Source organism: Clinocottus analis, unplaced genomic scaffold (genome assembly GCF_023055335.1).
Source record: "Clinocottus analis isolate CAN_PGR_092001 unplaced genomic scaffold, fCliAna1.0.p SCAF_15, whole genome shotgun sequence".
Taxonomy (NCBI): domain Eukaryota; kingdom Metazoa; phylum Chordata; class Actinopteri; order Perciformes; family Cottidae; genus Clinocottus; species Clinocottus analis.
Window position 1 is genome coordinate 9,986,825 of NW_027175876.1, and position 18,321 is coordinate 10,005,145.

Sequence of the window (18,321 nt, forward strand, 5' to 3'; positions counted from 1 at the left end):
AAACATCCTCCCAGCCGGAGGTAAATGCAGAGGATTACCAAGTCAACGTACGGAGAAAATAATTTCACGAAGCACACTGTGTGAAACAAGCGTTACAGGGCTTATAAAGTTTTTCTCAAAAGCATTATAACTTAAAAGGAACTTATAAAAAAGTTGTTTAATGCTTGTGCACATACACACGGGTATCTGGAGTGCCTAGCAACTCACAAACTGTGAATACATTCGACCCAGTCAGTTTTTTAAAAGCTGCCCAGATAAGAAATCACATAGCCTATTCAAGGTGTGACTTTTGAGCCATTATTCCACCTGGCCCTTCTCTAAGAAAGGTCCAGAGGCAGAATGGAAGGTGTGGGCATGAAATGTCACCGCTCTTGTTTGGTTCAATGTGAAAAACAAAACCCTTCTTAACGGCGGCTTTGTGAAATCTCTGTGTGGATTCAACAAGCTTTTCAGATACGGCTCCCTATATGTCAAATGCAGGCACGATACAGCGGATGCCGTGGATAGCGAACAAGCTCATGGACACAGTGTCCCTTTACATCAGGAGGAAATCTGAACGCACAATTTGCCTCAAGGTTATTGCGCCCGTCTCCCACCAGGCATGAAGCAGCACAAACACCAAAGCTACTCTTCAGAGAGGCTCTGCTCGAAGATATAGAACCAAACAAGGCTCCAGGACTAAGACTGGATCCTGCGTCTGACAAGGACTTTGTTTTCTTTTTGCCAACATATATCACACACACACACACACACACACACACACACACACACACACACACACACACACACACACAGACACACACACACACACACACACACACGTACACACACAGAAGGTCAGTTGGCTTGTGTGTTGTTGAGCATTCCGCTGTCTATTGGTCCATCTGGAGCCAATCTGACCCTACTGCTAGGAACAATAACTCTGTGTGTGTGTGTGTGCGTGTGTGTGTGTGTGTGTGTATAACCGGTGGAAAAAATAGAGTGAAAACTCCCGATACCAATCGCACACAACCACAGGCATCATAAATGCCACCAAAGTAGGTGTGTGTGTGTGTGTGTGTGTGTGTGTGTGTGTGTGTGTCTGTGTGTGTTTATATCTCTAAGTTCTGCGTGTGTATGTCTTTGTTTCGCCGTTTTTTGTGTGTGTGTTTCTGTGTGTTGGTCTGCACGCCTGCATGTGTGTCATTTTTGGGGTAGTTTGTTTTGTGAAGCCTTTGTGACAATCTGCTTTTCATTTCCTGAAGGATGCTTTCCTTTGTCCCCCTCTCTCTCTCTGCCCAATCTCCTGAAGAGAGCGTCGGTTGCTTTTGTACTCCAAAAAGTGACAGCAAGCAGGCGTACAAATGCAGATTGGCAAACACATTTCTCTGAGGAAACTAGCATGTGGTTGGCACAAAAAGAAAGTTGCATTCTGATATCTTTTACCTTAAGTGTTGCTATAACTTCCGAAGATGAGTGTTTTGTTTAATTTTAGTAGTGAACCTTTTCTTCTACATCTTCAAAGTTTCTCCTCAGTGTGTGAGGTCAGGGAAACAATGTCTCATGTTTCTTCTTTGTTTTGTTTTGTAAAATCTAATTATCACAGCCATGAGATTACGTCCGTCGAGAAAACTTATTTTCAATGTGTGAAATATGATTATGATTATTTTTACCTTTAATTTTACACGTAGATGAACAAATACGTAAATGGGAGAAAGACGTGTTACATTGAGCTGCAATGTTCTTCATCGGCCTCGGAAACAGCGTAACAATCTCACCTCAACTTCTGTTTAATAATAATATTGTGGACCTATGGATCATCACGGTCATTGTTATGTAATGGAAAAGCAATTTAGAGACTTCCCATCCATAAATTGTGAAACTCAACTTTGAAGCTGCCATGGATGAGAAGTCCTTTAAATTTCAAGGAATAAAATGGAAATTTGAACATCTTCAATTCCACAATGACCAGGCAGGATGATTGAAGGCTCCGGCTCCTTTTGTCTAATTAGTTAAATTGTCTTATCATGACAGTGGAAACATTACTATTTAGAGTTACTGTTGTGTCACTGTGTTACATTTTCCAAGGTGTCATTAAACAAGTTGTCAACTCAGACCCTGTGGAGCCGGTCAGTGATATCAGCTCCTGACAGTGATTTGTGTGAGGCAGCATACTTGTAATGGGCAGAGAGTTTCAGGTAAGCTTTATTTTGTAAGTACCTTGTTATCTTTCTAATAGTGGTTTTAAAACGTGTTGTACAAGTGTATATAACACCCCAAAACCAGTCTCTGCCACTCATGGAAAGACACTCACCACAATACACTACAGTTCACAGTGAAAAAAAACAAAATCATCTCTGCAGAAAGTCAAACCGTAGCAGAACTATTACCTTTTCGGAATAATAACAGTATTAAAATTAGGGTTGACGAACACTTGTAGTTGATTAAAATGCTCTGACTTGGTTATTTGGAGTTTTGGAAAAGTCATATTACATCAGGACTCCCTGGAGGAGGACGTAGGTCGATGGTGACTCATTTTCACACCTCTTCTCGCTCCATGGCAAACCCACTCCTTAGCATAGGCAGCTAATTAAATCTCATAACTTCCACTCTTGATTTCACCCCCCTATCCTTTTCTACCCTTGCATTTTATCCGAGTCTTTCCTACTCCATCTTTGTTTTTTTAAAAACTTTTTTCTCCTCTTTTCTTACTGCCATTATTTTCAAATCTCTTATTTTCAGTCCCTCCCTCTTGCCTCCTCTGCGTGTGTCCACTTTCTAGTCGCTCTCATGAAAGAGGATACTAAAAGGACACTAACATTTATGTCCCTAAAACTGAAATTTGCATTGCAGCACAGCAGGACCATTAAACCATTAAAGCACACATCTCCTATTCAATCAATCTGTTTAGTCCAGTTGTTTATGTGATATGGGATTATTTTTCTTTCTTGTCTCCACATATTCATCTGAATGACCTGTATTGACTTGTATACCCGTGGCCACGACAAAAATGTTCTCAATGAAGATTGTGTCAGGTTCTTGATTAGGGTTTTAACCGGGAGGATTATGCCTTGATTGTCTCATTCTGCCCACTAATAGAGTTAATAACAAGCTTATGGAGCTTGCAGGGGGATCTGACAGATCTATTGTAGCTTTGTGGCTGAGTGTTTATTGTTCCTTCGTTTCTATTCCCCATAATTCCCCTCTCTTCTCCCACAATTTCCCTCTCCTGCTGTGCAATTCTGTTGGTCTTTTCTCTGTCCTGTGATGTATTTATTTTATTACCTACCCCCTCAGGGTAGAGATGGGCCATTAGGTTGCCATGACTAAAGTTTTGATTATTGTCCAGGTTGAGTGGGTGGCATCAGAGAAAATGAGTTATCTGAGAAATGTCAAAAATGTCAAAGGCAGTCAATTGCTGAACTCGGCTGTGTGAAGTGGAAAAAGACTTTTCCACAAAATAAGCACAACTTCCATCAGTTAAAACTGTACTTGAGATGACACAGAGAAGCCTTTTCTTGTGCTTCATACTTCCTATCTGGTTGATTACCGACCACAACAACAGTAAATAACACGAACAAGGATAAAGCACTCAAACACTCTGGAATCTGTTTGCACTAAAACTATGTACTAAACATTACACCAGTCTAGTAACGATAGGCAGCTACTGTTTATTATTATGCACTATTCAATGTTCATTCAACTTGTAATTTGCCTTCTGTAAATTATGTGTATAGTTTCTGCTTATATTCTACCTACATTTAATGCACAAATCAACCTGTCTAATATGTACATATTACCTCAATTAACCAATTGGTAAATTCGGTCATTATATTTTCAGTTCCACTTGGAACGCTAACTTATTCTCTGTACATTGATACTTTCTACTATTGCACTTCTGTTTGTATGCTCAACTGCATTTTGTTGCACTGTACTTCTACATGTGTACTGACAATAAAGTTAAATCTAATCTAATCTAAAACATGCAAATTGTTTTGTGTAAGACCTCTTAAAAGCACTTAGAGCCACCACTTCCCACCCCACCGGACATATCTTCATGAGATGTATCACGAATAAGAAAGAAGAACAAAACCTGATGCGTCCTAAAAACTTTTTATTGTCATATTCATCTATCTTACCTTAATTTTTGCAAACAAGGATACATTTGAATAAACCTGTTGATAAATTAAAGCACCTAAAGGCCACATCCTTTAGGGTTTCTTTCTGGATTTTTACTTGACTCTACACAAAGTGTTTTGGTTGTGTCACACCACTCTTATTAACCTCATTTCCAGCTGCAGCAAGCAGCTGTTTTCTGAATAGAAAAGCTCTAAAAGCCTTCTGTTCTCTACCCACCCAGCATCAAGCAGCGCATGAGCAAAGTTACAACTATGGTGGACACAGTTGAGCATTTAGCAGCTCAAGAGCCAGATATTTCTCTCTTGAGTTGGTGGAAACCAAAGCAAAGCTAAAAGCGTGAATGTTGGACTTGCATTCGCCAGGTGGCCAGTAACAGAAATTAATGCTAATGTTTTTTTGTGTGATCTGGACATGGAAAATGGCAACTGCTTGCGAACACATTTGTTGTATCCACAGCCCATAATTGGTATAACAATTTTTGAAAAACAACAAATGAAGGTTTAAGAACATTTTCATTTAAGAGCCAAATACTTTTAAGATGAACGCACCTATAGTTCTATTTACTGTAATACAAATATATGTTAAAAACATGTATTGTGGCCTTTGGTCCAGCTATGCTCCATTTTATACGTATACGTGTCATATAATGGCGTGTTTGCTGTTACACACACACTGCAGCTCTGCAAAGTGTGTGTAATACATCCTCTTGTTTGGTGTCTTTTGCTTTCATCATCCTGCTGGTTTGTTGCAGTGGAACCAATCCATACAAACCTATACGGTTATGTTCTGTAACAGAGAGCTACTGTGACGTGAACGCAGTGATCAGTGTGTGCGAATGCAGAGGAGCTAACGTTAAAGGAGGTCGAGCAGCACCACGGTCAGATACGTGTAGGATGCGCAGTGTTGGTTTGAAACACGATTTTACTGTCTTCTGGACACCAAATCAGCAAATGGGGTTAGAGGAAAAATAAGTGTTAGTCAATAAAACGTCCAACCAAGTGCACCTCCACGCCTGCTATGGCGTGCAAGCGTGTGTGTATTTTCAGTCAGCTGTGAAATGGGTGATTCCTCCTCCCGGTTTAAGGACCGAGAGTAATGATGTAGAATGGAAGAGGTTTATAGAGGCATTAAGCCCACCTCTTTCCCTCTCTCTCTCTCTCTCTCTCTCTCTCTCTCTCTCTCTCTCTCTCTCTCTCTCTCTCTCTCTCTCTGTCTATGTCCGTTTGTCTGTCTCAGGCTCTATTTCTTCGTCTCTCTCTCCCCCTCCGCCCTCAATGTCCCCCTCTGTGTTTTTATGGTGGCATTATTATCTCGCTCTCCCACCCATTACTGTTCAGGTTGGAGCAGAATAATAAATTTCAGGTTCATGCCGAGGCAGCACTTCTCCAGCGAAAGCTCATTCTGTAGACTCGACAGAAACACTGCACCGAAACACACAAGACAACAAAGATTGTAACATTGTCTTGTTCTTTCTACTTTTTGAAACATTTTGTCAATATATATTCTTAGGGAAGTGCAGTCATTAGTAGAAGCAGTTGTTGTTGTGGCTTTGTGTTCCTGTTGAAGTATTTGGTCGGGAGTGCTACTGTCTTGACATAGATCCTAAATAATCTGTGATGATTTTGTAAGATGTTTTGCAACACAATACTCAATACTGCCCCACGCAGCCTCTTCTATTTACTTCTCATTATTTCTTTATTACCTTAAATATTCTGTTTGTTTTTGTTTGCTCTTGTCTTTCCGTTTGTGTTCTGTTCCGTCTGTTATTGTCTATTGTGTAAAGTGTCTTTGTGTACTATGAAAAGCGCTATATAAGTTGAAACTATTATTATTATTATAATACAATACAATTTTATAATACATAATACATATAATACATAACAATTTTGAATTTCTGATTTGCATTTCAGAGACTTTTTCGGACATGCCAGTATGTTTGCTGCATTTTTGTATCCTTGAAAATCAAAAAACATGATGAATGCATTTTCTTTTCTTGGTTTCTTTTGGTTTCACTTGCCTCCTTAATTCTCACAGGCCCCCTGTTGGTACGTAGTGCAGCAAATATCGATGCGTCCTCCTTTAAATCTAGACTATGTAACTTTTGAATGAAGAAATAACGCATACTGCCACTTGATTAGTTCAATTAATTAGCTATAAAACTCTCCCATGCTCATTTCAGCTGCTACAGCCTTACTTCGTCTGGTATAACCAGTAGCTCATGCTGTAAGCAAGAGACACTGAAGAGTCATTGATGTTTAACTAACATTGATTAGTTTGCTGACAATTTTTATTATTCTCTATTTGTGTTATGTTAACATGAATTGATCTTTTTTATCTCTGTTTCTGTCTGTGTTCAGCTTTCAGCCTATGGAGGGAGTTTGGTCTACGCTGTGTCTTATACCACAGACCAACAGCAGCAGCAGATGGCCATAAGAGTGACATCACAACCTGACCTGGTCATTGAGGTAAGACTATGGCATCAGAGAACATTGACATGCTTATATATTATATGTTAAATCCAAATTAAGAATTATCTCACAATACATCTACCTCCATGCACTATTGTATATGGTATGTGTGTGTGAAATAGGTTTGAAGTGGAGATCACTAAATGAAGCAGGAAATACAAGCTGTTTATAGCACACACACACACACACACACACACACACACACACACACACACACACACACACACACACACACAGCAGCTGGTAGGTAAATGCTGAACTTAGCAATAAAGATGCAGATAGAGTCTCTCTTCCCTTCTCTTTATAATGAGCAGGTTGCGATATGATGTATGGCAGCAATAAGCAAAGCAGCAACACTATTAGTTAACTGTTCATATCTCCTACATCACTAAACAGCATTTTGTGTGTGTGTGTGTGTGTGTGTGTGTGTGTGTGTGTGTGTGTGTGTGTTTCTACCAATGACATGTTAAAGAAGAGGAATTTTAATTAGAATACTTTTTTTTCTCTGTGAGCTGCAATAACATGTGGAATTCACACTGAATGCAAAATAATTAAAAGATGAATAAGTATTCTGTAGGAATGGGATTTTACCCATTTACCCAATATGGACACAAATACTATATATATATATATATATATATATATATATATATATATATATATATATATATATATATATATATATATATTTATTACATATTTGCAGAAACAAAGGAAGATAGAATGGGAAGAAGGAAAAGACAAAGATGGACAAACGTGTAAGAAAGGAGAAAGAAAGAAGGACAAGATGAAGACATAATAAAACAAGGAAGGACAGAAGGAACAAGGGAAAGGTAAAGACAAAGGAAAGAATAGAGATGGCAAGGAAGAAAGGCTGAAGAGAGATGGAAGGAGGGGAGGAAGGAAGAAGGAAAGAAGCAGAGGAAGAAGGAAGACAAAAACATGGAAATCAACAGGGAGGAAAGAAGAGCAGGAGGAAGGAAAGTAAACATACGGAAGTGAAAAAGGAACGAAAGAAAACTGTGAGCTGGATAGTCAGAGACCAATGAACTTGTGTTATTTAAAGAAGTGTCAGTCAGATCGACAGACTGGGAGGAGAGGAGGACAAGTGTCGCCCCTGTCAACAAAAGACCTCTCCAAATGATGACGATAATGAACCACCTACACATTGTCAACCCGCTTTCTCTCACTTTGCTGTCTCTCTTCAGCCTTTTTGTTGCCCCCCCGCCCCCCCCCCCCACACACACACACTGTTTACTCTCTGCGTATCTGCAACAAGTTGTGATATTGTTTGTGTGCGTGGTTTTGTGAAGCCTCGCTTGCAAGTATGTGGGATCTGAATAGACAATAATCTCTCTGTCTTTGTTTGTCCGTAAGGCTTTGTTGATTGCAATGTCTTTGTCTCAATGCAGCCTACTTTATCAGCCCTCCATCGGCAGAGCTAAAAAAAAAAATGTAAATACCAAGCCTTTCAAGACAGCAATAACAACAACACATGTACTGCATCTGAAGTATCTCATTCTGCTTTAAACAACAGATGAAAAACTTAAATTTGTGTCCAAATTCTATTTGAACACTCACGGATGCAAATCAATATATTTTGAGTTCCAGTGCCAGTAGCACAATATTTTTTACAAAAACATCTACAAACAGATTAAAATAAATGGAAACAAATAAAATGCCCACAACGCTCTACCTGGTTTTTGTCAATGTTTCTTGTGTAAATAAAACATTTGTACCCAGACACATTCCACAAAAAAGACAAAATCCAACATTGAATTGATCCGTCAAACAAGGATTGAGTGTGTTGCCAAAGCGTGACGTCCTTCTTCTCAACACATTTTTATTAATCTGCAGCTGAAAATAACCCCCAACAAATGTACTTTTCCTTCTGTTATTAATGTGTGCTTGAAAGTAAGAGCCTGTCTTTGAGACATTGAATGAAAACATTTTTTTCTGAGGTGGCTTTGTCTTCTTTTTTTTGTCAATCTTTGTCTCTCTCTCTCTCTCTCTCTCTCTCTCTCTCTCTCTCTCTCTCTCTCTCTCTCTCTCTCTCTCTCTCTCTACTACATCTTGGCCATACTACTGATGCCTGTCTCCTTCCATTTCTTTCAATCTCCTTTCTTTCAGTTAGTTTTTATTTGATGGTTTATTGGCATGGTAAGTTCTCTCTCTCTCTCTGTCTCCCCCCCACTCTCTCTCTTTCTTTCTCCATCAGTAGTTGTCACTCTGTGTTAGCCGATACATACCATTGATCTGTTCTCAACAAGAGATAGTCAGATACCAGGTCTCTCAATTCACTTTAAATTCAGTCCATTCAAAATGTCAATAGAAACTGCAGCTCATTACCTAATGACGCTTCATTCACTCTTTCGCTCTTTCTTTCTTTCCAGATCAGTTAAACACTGGCCTCTCTGAAAGAGGTGTCGTACTGAAGCTGCTGTCCAGAACTGAACTTCATCAACAAAGGAAAACCCCCCAAAAATGGAATTACAATGTTTTCTTCTTTCTCCTCCAGGGAGGCGGGATCAAGATTTTTGACAGGCGGTTTGGCCAGCCAGTGTACCCGCCCTCGCCAAGCACCAATCGCATTGCTCTCCTTCCAGAAAACTTCGTTACAGAGAGCGCACAGCCGATTAGCCGGAGGGACTTCCTGTCTGTGTTGGCCAATGTGACCAGAGTGATGGTGCGGGCCTCTTACAGCACAGAACCCAGCGCTGTGTACAGGTAGAAACACACAATTACACACACACACGCTTCAGACATTCAAACTTTACACAGCCATTACGCAACGCTCCAAAACTTAGCAGCACATATAAACTCTCACCACCTTTTATGAATGAAATATTAGTTTTTGCTTTATGAAACAAAACAACTTGTTGAGTCTCTCAGGCAACTCTTTCTTTTAGCCTGTGAATAACCCTACTTTAACCTTCTATAACCGACACATGAAGATGGCAGTTTAATTGGTAAATCTTTCCGCTGTCTGCTGAAAAAAAACCATATATATCTATATATATATATATATATAGATATATATATATATATATCTATATATATATATATATATATATATATATATATATATATATATATAGATATATATATAGATATATATATATTCTGCTTGAGAGAATGATTTTTCCTCCATAAATGTTCTGAAAGCTTAATCTGACATAGAGCCTTGCTTAGTAAGTGAAGGCTGTTTCACTATACACTATATAACTACTTGTGTTATGCGTGTGTGTGTGTGTGTGTGTGCTTGTGTGTGCTTGTGTGTGTGTGTGTGCTTGTGCGTGTACGTGTACGTGTGTGTGTAGACTCCACTCATTCTCAATGCAGGTAGCTCATCCCGCTGCTGGAGGAGAGAGCAGAGCATCTGCTGTGGAGAACTGCTCTTGTCCTCCCGGATACGCAGGAACTTCCTGTGAGGTAAACGCAGACACACACCTTCTGCATCTTTAAACCTCCCTCCACTATAATCAATCATGAACGGTCTTGTCAAAATAGTACCATGAAGTCAAAAGAAAATGCAACTAATATATTTTGATTGTAAAATCTTATGAGCTGTTTGTCTTTTTACGCATTAGATCAAATGTATTTATTAAAGCTGAAAGACTCCGTGTGTGTGTTTGTGTTTGTGTGTGTGTGTGTGTGTGTGTGTGTGTGTATTTCAGGCGTGTATTCCCGGGTTTCGGAGGGTTAACGGGAATCTATACAACGGTGTGTGTGAAGCTTGTCATTGCCATGGACACACGTCTCAATGCCACGAGCTCACAGGACACTGCCTGGTAAGATGATGCGTTACTCCGTGAAGATCCTAACTAGTCCGCCTGGCGCCTGAACTGAACTGTACCCTACGTTACTCGAATTCGAAAGCCAAAAATAACAAAACCATCTTTTCCAGGGAGAGAAGTACCAGAGATGAAGTTTTGAGGGCAGCAAATAACCCTAACCCTTTCACAAAAAGGCTTTCTTGCTTTTGATGATCACAGTATGTTAAAAGATAACACCAAAATGGAAAAAAATAATAATAATACATTGTGCAGAATGTATCAAGTGACAGTATTATAATTTTAGAGTGTTGCATGTGATCCACTGGAATTCTCCTTCAACTCATAAAGCCGTCAAGTGGCCATCAGAGGAACTGCAGCTGAAAAGACTTGCACCCTGACTTCACCCAAACACACTCACATTTTACATACACTCTTTTACTATACTCTACAGATCCCCCCCCCCCCCCCCCCCACACACACACAACACACACACACACACACACACACACACACACACACACACAAATATGCCAACCTCCTCATGTGCACTGTTCTGCACACACACATTGTCACACCCAGTCTACACATTGCCTCAGGCTTAAGCTGTCAGTTAGCATCAAACTAAACACACACCAGTGTGCACACACACACACACACACACACACACACACACACACACATACTCTCACACACATAGAGCTGTGAGTTTTGTATTATCATGTTGTGTTTTATTATAGATGAGGAGGATGCTAGGATATGTAAGAGAGAGAACACACAGTCCAGACAAAGACAGACAGACGATCAGGATCTCTCTCTCTCTCTCTCTCTCTCTCTCTCTCTCTCTCTCTCTCTCTCTCTCTCTCTCTCTCTCTCTCTCTCTCTCTCTCCTCACACACACTCACACATACACACACAGACATGTCCATCCATACTGGCAGACAGACAGATAGAAACACACTAGGACTGTGTTATCTGCAACATGATATCAACTGTTGTTGGAGCTGAATTTATAAAAAACTGATTTTTTTGGCCCAGAAAACAACCTGATTTCCCCAGCAGGAGAAACATAATTTATAATAGGAGGAACACAATTTATTTTAAAGTAGTTAAATGATCTTGAACCAAAATATATCAAATCCAAAATAACTTTTTATTCTGCATCAGACCAATCAAATGTGATGCTTTTATTTCACTTTATTTTTGAGGCAGTTTTAGAATAAGTTAATAAGCAATTGTTTACTTTTTGTAAGGCAGTGATGCTCTTTCACTAGAGGGATTTAAAGAGTGTTGTTGGTTTTATTTTCATATTAAAATACTTCAGTCACACTAATAAAAGACCAATATTCACCATTTATGGAAGAAATAATATTCAACAAATATTATCCGCCGCACAGCCTTAGTAGTGAGTGAAAGTCCTCGATACTCAACAATACTCAAACTCATCAACAGGATTCAGGAGGACATCATTGGGCTTCGTCTTTGCCTGAGCGTGTATCTGTGAATCATATATGCTCGGTTACTATGGTAACACAACGTGACGTTAATCCTGAACCATATCATTAACCTTGAACTCGTTGGGATTGCTCCTCCTGCTGCTGTCCGCTTGACAATGATTTGATGTGACAGCTTTATTTAATAATAACAGTTTTGTTGTGTCACCAAGAGTCTGTTCTTCTTATTGCAGAGCTGTAACCCGTGAGCCTGTTAGATTGACCTTTCTACCCTTTAACCTCTGGCAACGTGTGACATTAATTACTCTAATAGAGCAGCTTTGTTGTTCACTCTTTGGTTTCCTTCTTTTCCACAAACTTGCATCCAACATTTGGGATTAACGTTCTTATCGGAAAAATGGCAAAACAGAAATGGAGGCATTGTATCTAGTTGTACGTGTCTGTATTCAGCACATTACACGAGAGATGATGCAACGTAAACTTGAGAGGTTTTTCAAAAGGACGTTGTAATATATATAGTAAATGAAAAGACCACTTTACTGACCTAAAGAACATTTAAAAAGAAGATTAAATGGTATCTTAATATCTTGTCTAAACATCGATTCAATACACAATGGGGTGTTGAGATTTCCATCGATGTGGACACTGACACTAAGGTTAACTCTAGAACTGACATTTTATTTTCCTGTTAGTTTATTTATTTTCCTGATATAAATTACTTTAACCTGTGTGCGTCTCTTCCAGGACTGCTCCCACCACACCACAGGCCCACACTGTGACTCCTGCCTACCTGGTTATTATGGCAACGCCACCCGGGGGTCACCTGCAGACTGTCAGCCCTGCGCCTGCCCACTCAATCTTCCCAGTAACAAGTAGGTTATGGAGACACTGGGGTTAATGGTGCCACGAGGACACGGTTTAATCAAACACTTCAATCTATCACTGCTGACCCCTCAGCACTGTGCCCCCTATTCTTCCTTTTTGACCTGTCTCTTCAGCACGTTCTCGTCGTCGCTCTTGAAACTCGGTCTTCATGTTTTTGGCTCTGAAAGATATCGGCAAAGGATCAAGGCTTCGTCACTGTGGGCATGAATATATTGAAGATGAATATAATTATGATCTGCACAGGTACAGTGAAAGCATCTATTTAAGTGGAGAAAATCATTGTTGGCCGAATAAACACAACTGCGGCGAGAAAACTTAACACAGTCGAAACTCGGGCACCGTGCTCGTGATCAAGGCTTTTAAAAATGTTTTATCATACTGTTCCTCCAGTATGGAAAAACACCCGCGCTGTTCTGTGCCCGTTTACAGTCTCAAATCACAGTCTTTCAAGTATCTGCTGAAAATGTAACAAAAATGCTCTCTGCTGTTTGTCACATGCTTCGTGGATGAACCATCAGGTGAGCGGCAAGTGGGCTGCCTCTGCTGTTTGTCACGGAGGCAGCACACTTGCCGCTCACCTGATGGTTCATCCACGAAGCATGTAGTTCCCTGTATGCATGGAAGAAAGAGCTCATTGCATCTTGGTCCACCTGTGTCAAGCAGAAGTCATCTTATTACCGAACATAAGTTCAGTGCCCATCCGATGCTGGCCCAGCAGAAGGTTGTTGTTAATCAACTTTCAACTTGAAAACGGTGGTTGAGGAACAGCAAAGTCCAATTAGTAGCTGTTGGAATCGTTATTCTTTTGCCCCCACCGTGTGTGTAGGGTCAAAGCTATAATACAAGCTATACACCTCACTAGAATGTAATGAGTTCAATAAATAAACCTTTCAACTCTTTATTGAAAGTACTTTGCAAACAGTAACAAATTCAATGATAGAGCGACAAATCAGAAAAAGATGAGACACAAAAGTATTCTTTCAAATGAATGAAACACTTTTAGTTGAATCACATTGACAGTGCGTAATTGCACCGAAGTGTTACATTGCAGCCTGTTTCACAGCTACCAGCTGCAGGTGAACCCATTACAGACACAACCACAAAGAAAATAGGATCCAGTTTAAAAAATACCACAGTTTCCCTTTAAATCTAGGAAGTACAGTACAGTGATAAATCTCGTCAACATATACAATAAATCCCAAATACAAAGCGCAGTACATAACAGTTAGTACTACCACAGTAATTCAACTGGTTCTCATGATGTTGCTTTATTGGCAGTAAACCAACTGCAGAAGAACTGGACTAACAAATCAACAATCAATAAGAGGAATCACACCGACAGATAATGATCCAACAATGTTATCGTTTTATTAATCACAGATTTGATCAAATGGAGGAGGGAAAAGGTTTTCTAATGAAATACTTAATTTGATGCACACACACACACACACACACACACACACACACACACACACACACACACACACACACACACATACACACACACACCCACCCACACACACACACACACACACACACACACACACACACACACACACACACACACACACACACACACAGGCAGCAGCAGCTGGGAATCTTCATGCAGACATGACACGTCATGTCCAAAATTCTCCGAGCTAAAGAAAGACAGAACTCTCTCTGTCTCTCACCTCCCTCCTCTCTCCCCTCTTCCCATAACCCCCTGCAGTAATAATAGCTGGACGGTGCCGTCCCTCAAATAGCCACCTCGTCCCTCGTGTTTACTGTAGCCAATCGCTCACATAGCCAGCCAGTCTGACTTTTCCAGTTTGCCGTATTGTTTAAAGCGGCGTCAGTATCAGTTTGAGCCTGGGAAGGACGCTGGCGATTTACAGCAAATCATTAGAAATCAGTGCTGTTCCTCTTTATTTACCTTTTTTTCAGTCTGTCTCTTTGTCTGTCCATTAGGCCTAAATCTATTGAACTATATATAACAGGAAATGTATTTAAAGATCCTTCGTCAATTTTCCATAAAGCCTTAATCACTTGTGTCTACACAGATTTACCTACTCTTTGATTTAGAGTTTAAAAACTGTTCACCACAGTTCTTACAGTCTTTCTTTCTTTCATTATACTTTTTCAAATATTTCCAACAGGTAGTGATCTATTTTAAACCTACCACTTCAATATACCGCTGGTGACCCCACAGACGTCTCTGACTCTGTTGCCCCTATCCTCTCTCTTTGACCCGTCTCTTAATGATGTTCTCCTTCTCCTCTCCTCTCTCGACATGTTCTCATCTTTTCAGAATATCACCACAAATCGAGGCTTCCTCACTGTAGGAACAACATAATTGTAATGACATGAATAGAAATATCATCACCATAGGTAGAGGCGTCAGTGTAAGTGGAGAAACATTATCCCTGTGGGTGGAAATGTCATCACCGTTGGCAGAATCAACACAACTGTGGCTAAAAAACTTAACGCGGTAGAAACTCAGGCCTCCCACAAGTCATGTAAGGTATTTAAAACCTTTTATCATGCTGTGGCTGCTTTATAGTCACAAATCACACGTGTTCAAGTTACCTCAGTTATCTCCTCAAAATGTAATTTAAAACAAATGCAGCTAAGGATGCAAAGGATGGAAAATACTGTCACATTTTACACATGCATTTTTTCTCAGAAGCTTGGATTCTGAGCAAACCTATCAGAAATACACCTATAAAATGAAAATAGCTGACATCTCCTGGTCTATACACAGCAGTCCATTGGTTACATCTGACTACTTCTTGATGGTCTTTTTAGACGATGTCATATCTGGGCAAATCCACAAAACCTTTTCTGGGTTTGAGTGTCGGTGATGCTGCAGCAGCATGACTAGCAGTCATTTTGTGGTTTGAGTCACTTTAATTTTGCCACATGAATCCTTGTATGAAGCCTTAATTCTCCCAGGATTTTGATTTTCTCCAAAAATTCGGCATTATTGCCTATTTTTATTTGTCTTTTGATGTAGATCTGGAGCAGATGTAGATTAATGGGTTCGAACGAGTTCTATTATTAGAGTGTTTTGAATTTGAATGATTGTGCCGCTGTGGAAGAAAAGAGGCTCTTTCCAAGTAATTTCTGGTTGTGTCTCAGTGTTGAATCAACCCTTCATATATTCATTTGATATTTTGTAGGTTGGGATTGTGTTGCTGAGTGTGACGTGATATCAGAACCCTAAAAGGCTCAGTCATTAAACTTATCTAACAACCTTTGCAATACTGTTTACATCTCTGGTTGTAGAAGGCTATTTTAGGCCATGTTTAAATGTGCTTTATTATGATATTCTCATGTGTATTCCTGTCAGGCTGTTTTATCAACAGTCAAACAGTGTGATTTGAAATTGCTTAAACCATGATAGTAGATTAAATGCATGTTACCCGTTATACAGTATACATCATATATATTACATACAATTGCTTGTTTATTTTGGCTTCACTCGTCACATGTTCTTCAGTCACAGTATTTTCTCCAAAAACATCTAGAAAAATGCAGTAATACAATTATAGCTGGTTTCACCTCCTACCTTTGGTAACTTTTGGTACACTTTTGGTACACCAAAAGTTACATGTTGTTTTACATGCACTGGCCAAGTAAGTTTCTTTGCAACTCGGGGAGCCAGCTTGCTGTTAGCGAGCCAGTCAGTCAGCCAGTGAGTCAGTCTGGGACCTGGAACCCGAGCCAGCAGAACTATCTATAGTTTATGGAAGTGGGAGGGTGACGGAACGAGGGGAAGAGACTATCATTTACTCTGTCCTGCTCTCAGTTCACTGAAGTTACAGTTTGTAGAGAGAAAGAGTGATTTAATTTTCAAGAGTGTGTGGACGTACAGAGGTGTGGGTGTACGAGAGAGAAAATCAAGTGTCTTACAAAGTCTGCATGTGACGATTGTAAAGGGAACGTAGGGACACAGGTGTGAGCGAGTTTGTGTGCGGGTGTTTAAGGAGACAAACAATGGCCTTAACTCGCCTCTGCCCTCTCCTCTTCCTCCTCTTCCTCCTCCCTCTCTGCACACTGGGACAACGCTACCGCCATCAACAACTTCAACAAAAACAACCTCATCATCCTGGCAACTACGACAGTTTCAGCCCCACCTGCCACCTCGATGAAGAAGGGGGGTTGCTGTGCGACCAGTGCCAGCCTGGATACACAGGACCGCAGTGTGACAGGTAACACACACACACACACACACACACACACACACACACACACACACACACACTAAACATTAAAAGTTACACACTGATCACAGTAGTGTTGAATTTACTAGTGACAAGCTTAATGTGAAAGTGTCAATAAGTTCATTATTACTAAAAACAGAGCAAGAAATCACGAAACACTGAAATATTTATCCAACGCTAGAACTGCATGTCCTTAAGTCTTGTAAGTCCAGATCTCTGTCATCATTCTACCAGTATTTAAATAGTTATTGTGTTTCTTGACCCATCTGCAGCATCAGAACAGAATTATCTTTTTACCTTTTTACAATTGTATATGTGAATAGAAGTGCTAATATTGAATCTTTCCTGAAAATGACTTCTTGGACAATTCACAAACAACAGAAACTGCTGCTTTTTGACTATTTTTGAGGGCTCTATAGCTCATTGTCCATCTAACTTTCAGTCCACAGCACATTTATTAGCTAAGTGACATTCTTGTTTCGTTGGCTGTGAGCTTCTTCACCAGCTCAGTCCTAATGAGGAGTCTCTCTGGATGCTAGTCTTGTTAAAACTTGAGGCCCTGCTGTCATGTGGTGACGCCGACTGAGTAAATATAGTATTTTCACCGTGCAGGCCCACTGAAACACATTTGGACGGTTTTGTATTGAACCAAAACTGCCCATAGCTGAATAATCAGTTAGTATTCAGTATATTTCATTTTTTGTTCCATTCTGAAAAACAAATCTTGTTGTAATTACGGTGTTAAAATGTTGCCGTCAAGTTAAACCTTGAAGCGCCGAGGTGTTTTATTGAAATGTGCATGTATGAGCTGAGGTGTGCAGTGTGAGGTCAAATGGCTTCATACGTTTTTAGTTTAGTAAGTGACCTCGTACAGTTCATATTTTCTCGTATGAAACTTGAAAGCTTACAGTACAGTACCATTTTCACTACTGCTACTAAGTCATGAACCATTTATGTAATTGGGAAAATGCAATTAATGTCAGTTATCCATCAATAAAATACTCAATAGACCATTTAATATATATATATATATATATATATATATATATATATATATATATATATATATATATATATATATATATGTACACGCATATATATATATATATATATATATATATATATATATATATATATATATATATATATAATATAGTGTATTTACAATCATGGTTCTCTCATGTTAGAGTCATCAAGTTTGAAGTTGTAAATGTTGGTAAGTCATGATTCATAACACGTTTATGATTATGAGGATACTGTTATCAAACTAGATCCAGTGGTGACTCCATAGCAACAACTCTTTATGCTCCTTTGCATTCCTGAGAGACACGTTTCACATATTTCTTTCTTCAAAGTGTTGTCTTGATTTTCCTCTGGTTGGCATTGAAGGCAACTTCAAGCACTGGATGCTATTCCT

General features: G+C 39.6%; 1 protein-coding gene across 2 annotated transcripts in view; it reads left to right on the top strand.

The window, feature by feature from the left end:
* The window catches only part of lama2 (laminin, alpha 2), a 165,875-nt gene that overhangs the window by 60,935 nt on the left and 86,619 nt on the right, over nucleotides 1-18,321 (top strand). For both annotated transcript variants that reach the window (XM_068577698.1, XM_068577700.1), the window contains exons 15-20: nucleotides 6,477-6,584; nucleotides 9,106-9,314; nucleotides 9,908-10,019; nucleotides 10,265-10,378; nucleotides 12,559-12,686; nucleotides 16,806-16,892. In XM_068577698.1, coding sequence (XP_068433799.1) covers nucleotides 6,477-6,584; nucleotides 9,106-9,314; nucleotides 9,908-10,019; nucleotides 10,265-10,378; nucleotides 12,559-12,686; nucleotides 16,806-16,892 — 758 coding nt within the window. The remainder of the gene's footprint in view (nucleotides 1-6,476; nucleotides 6,585-9,105; nucleotides 9,315-9,907; nucleotides 10,020-10,264; nucleotides 10,379-12,558; nucleotides 12,687-16,805; nucleotides 16,893-18,321) is intronic.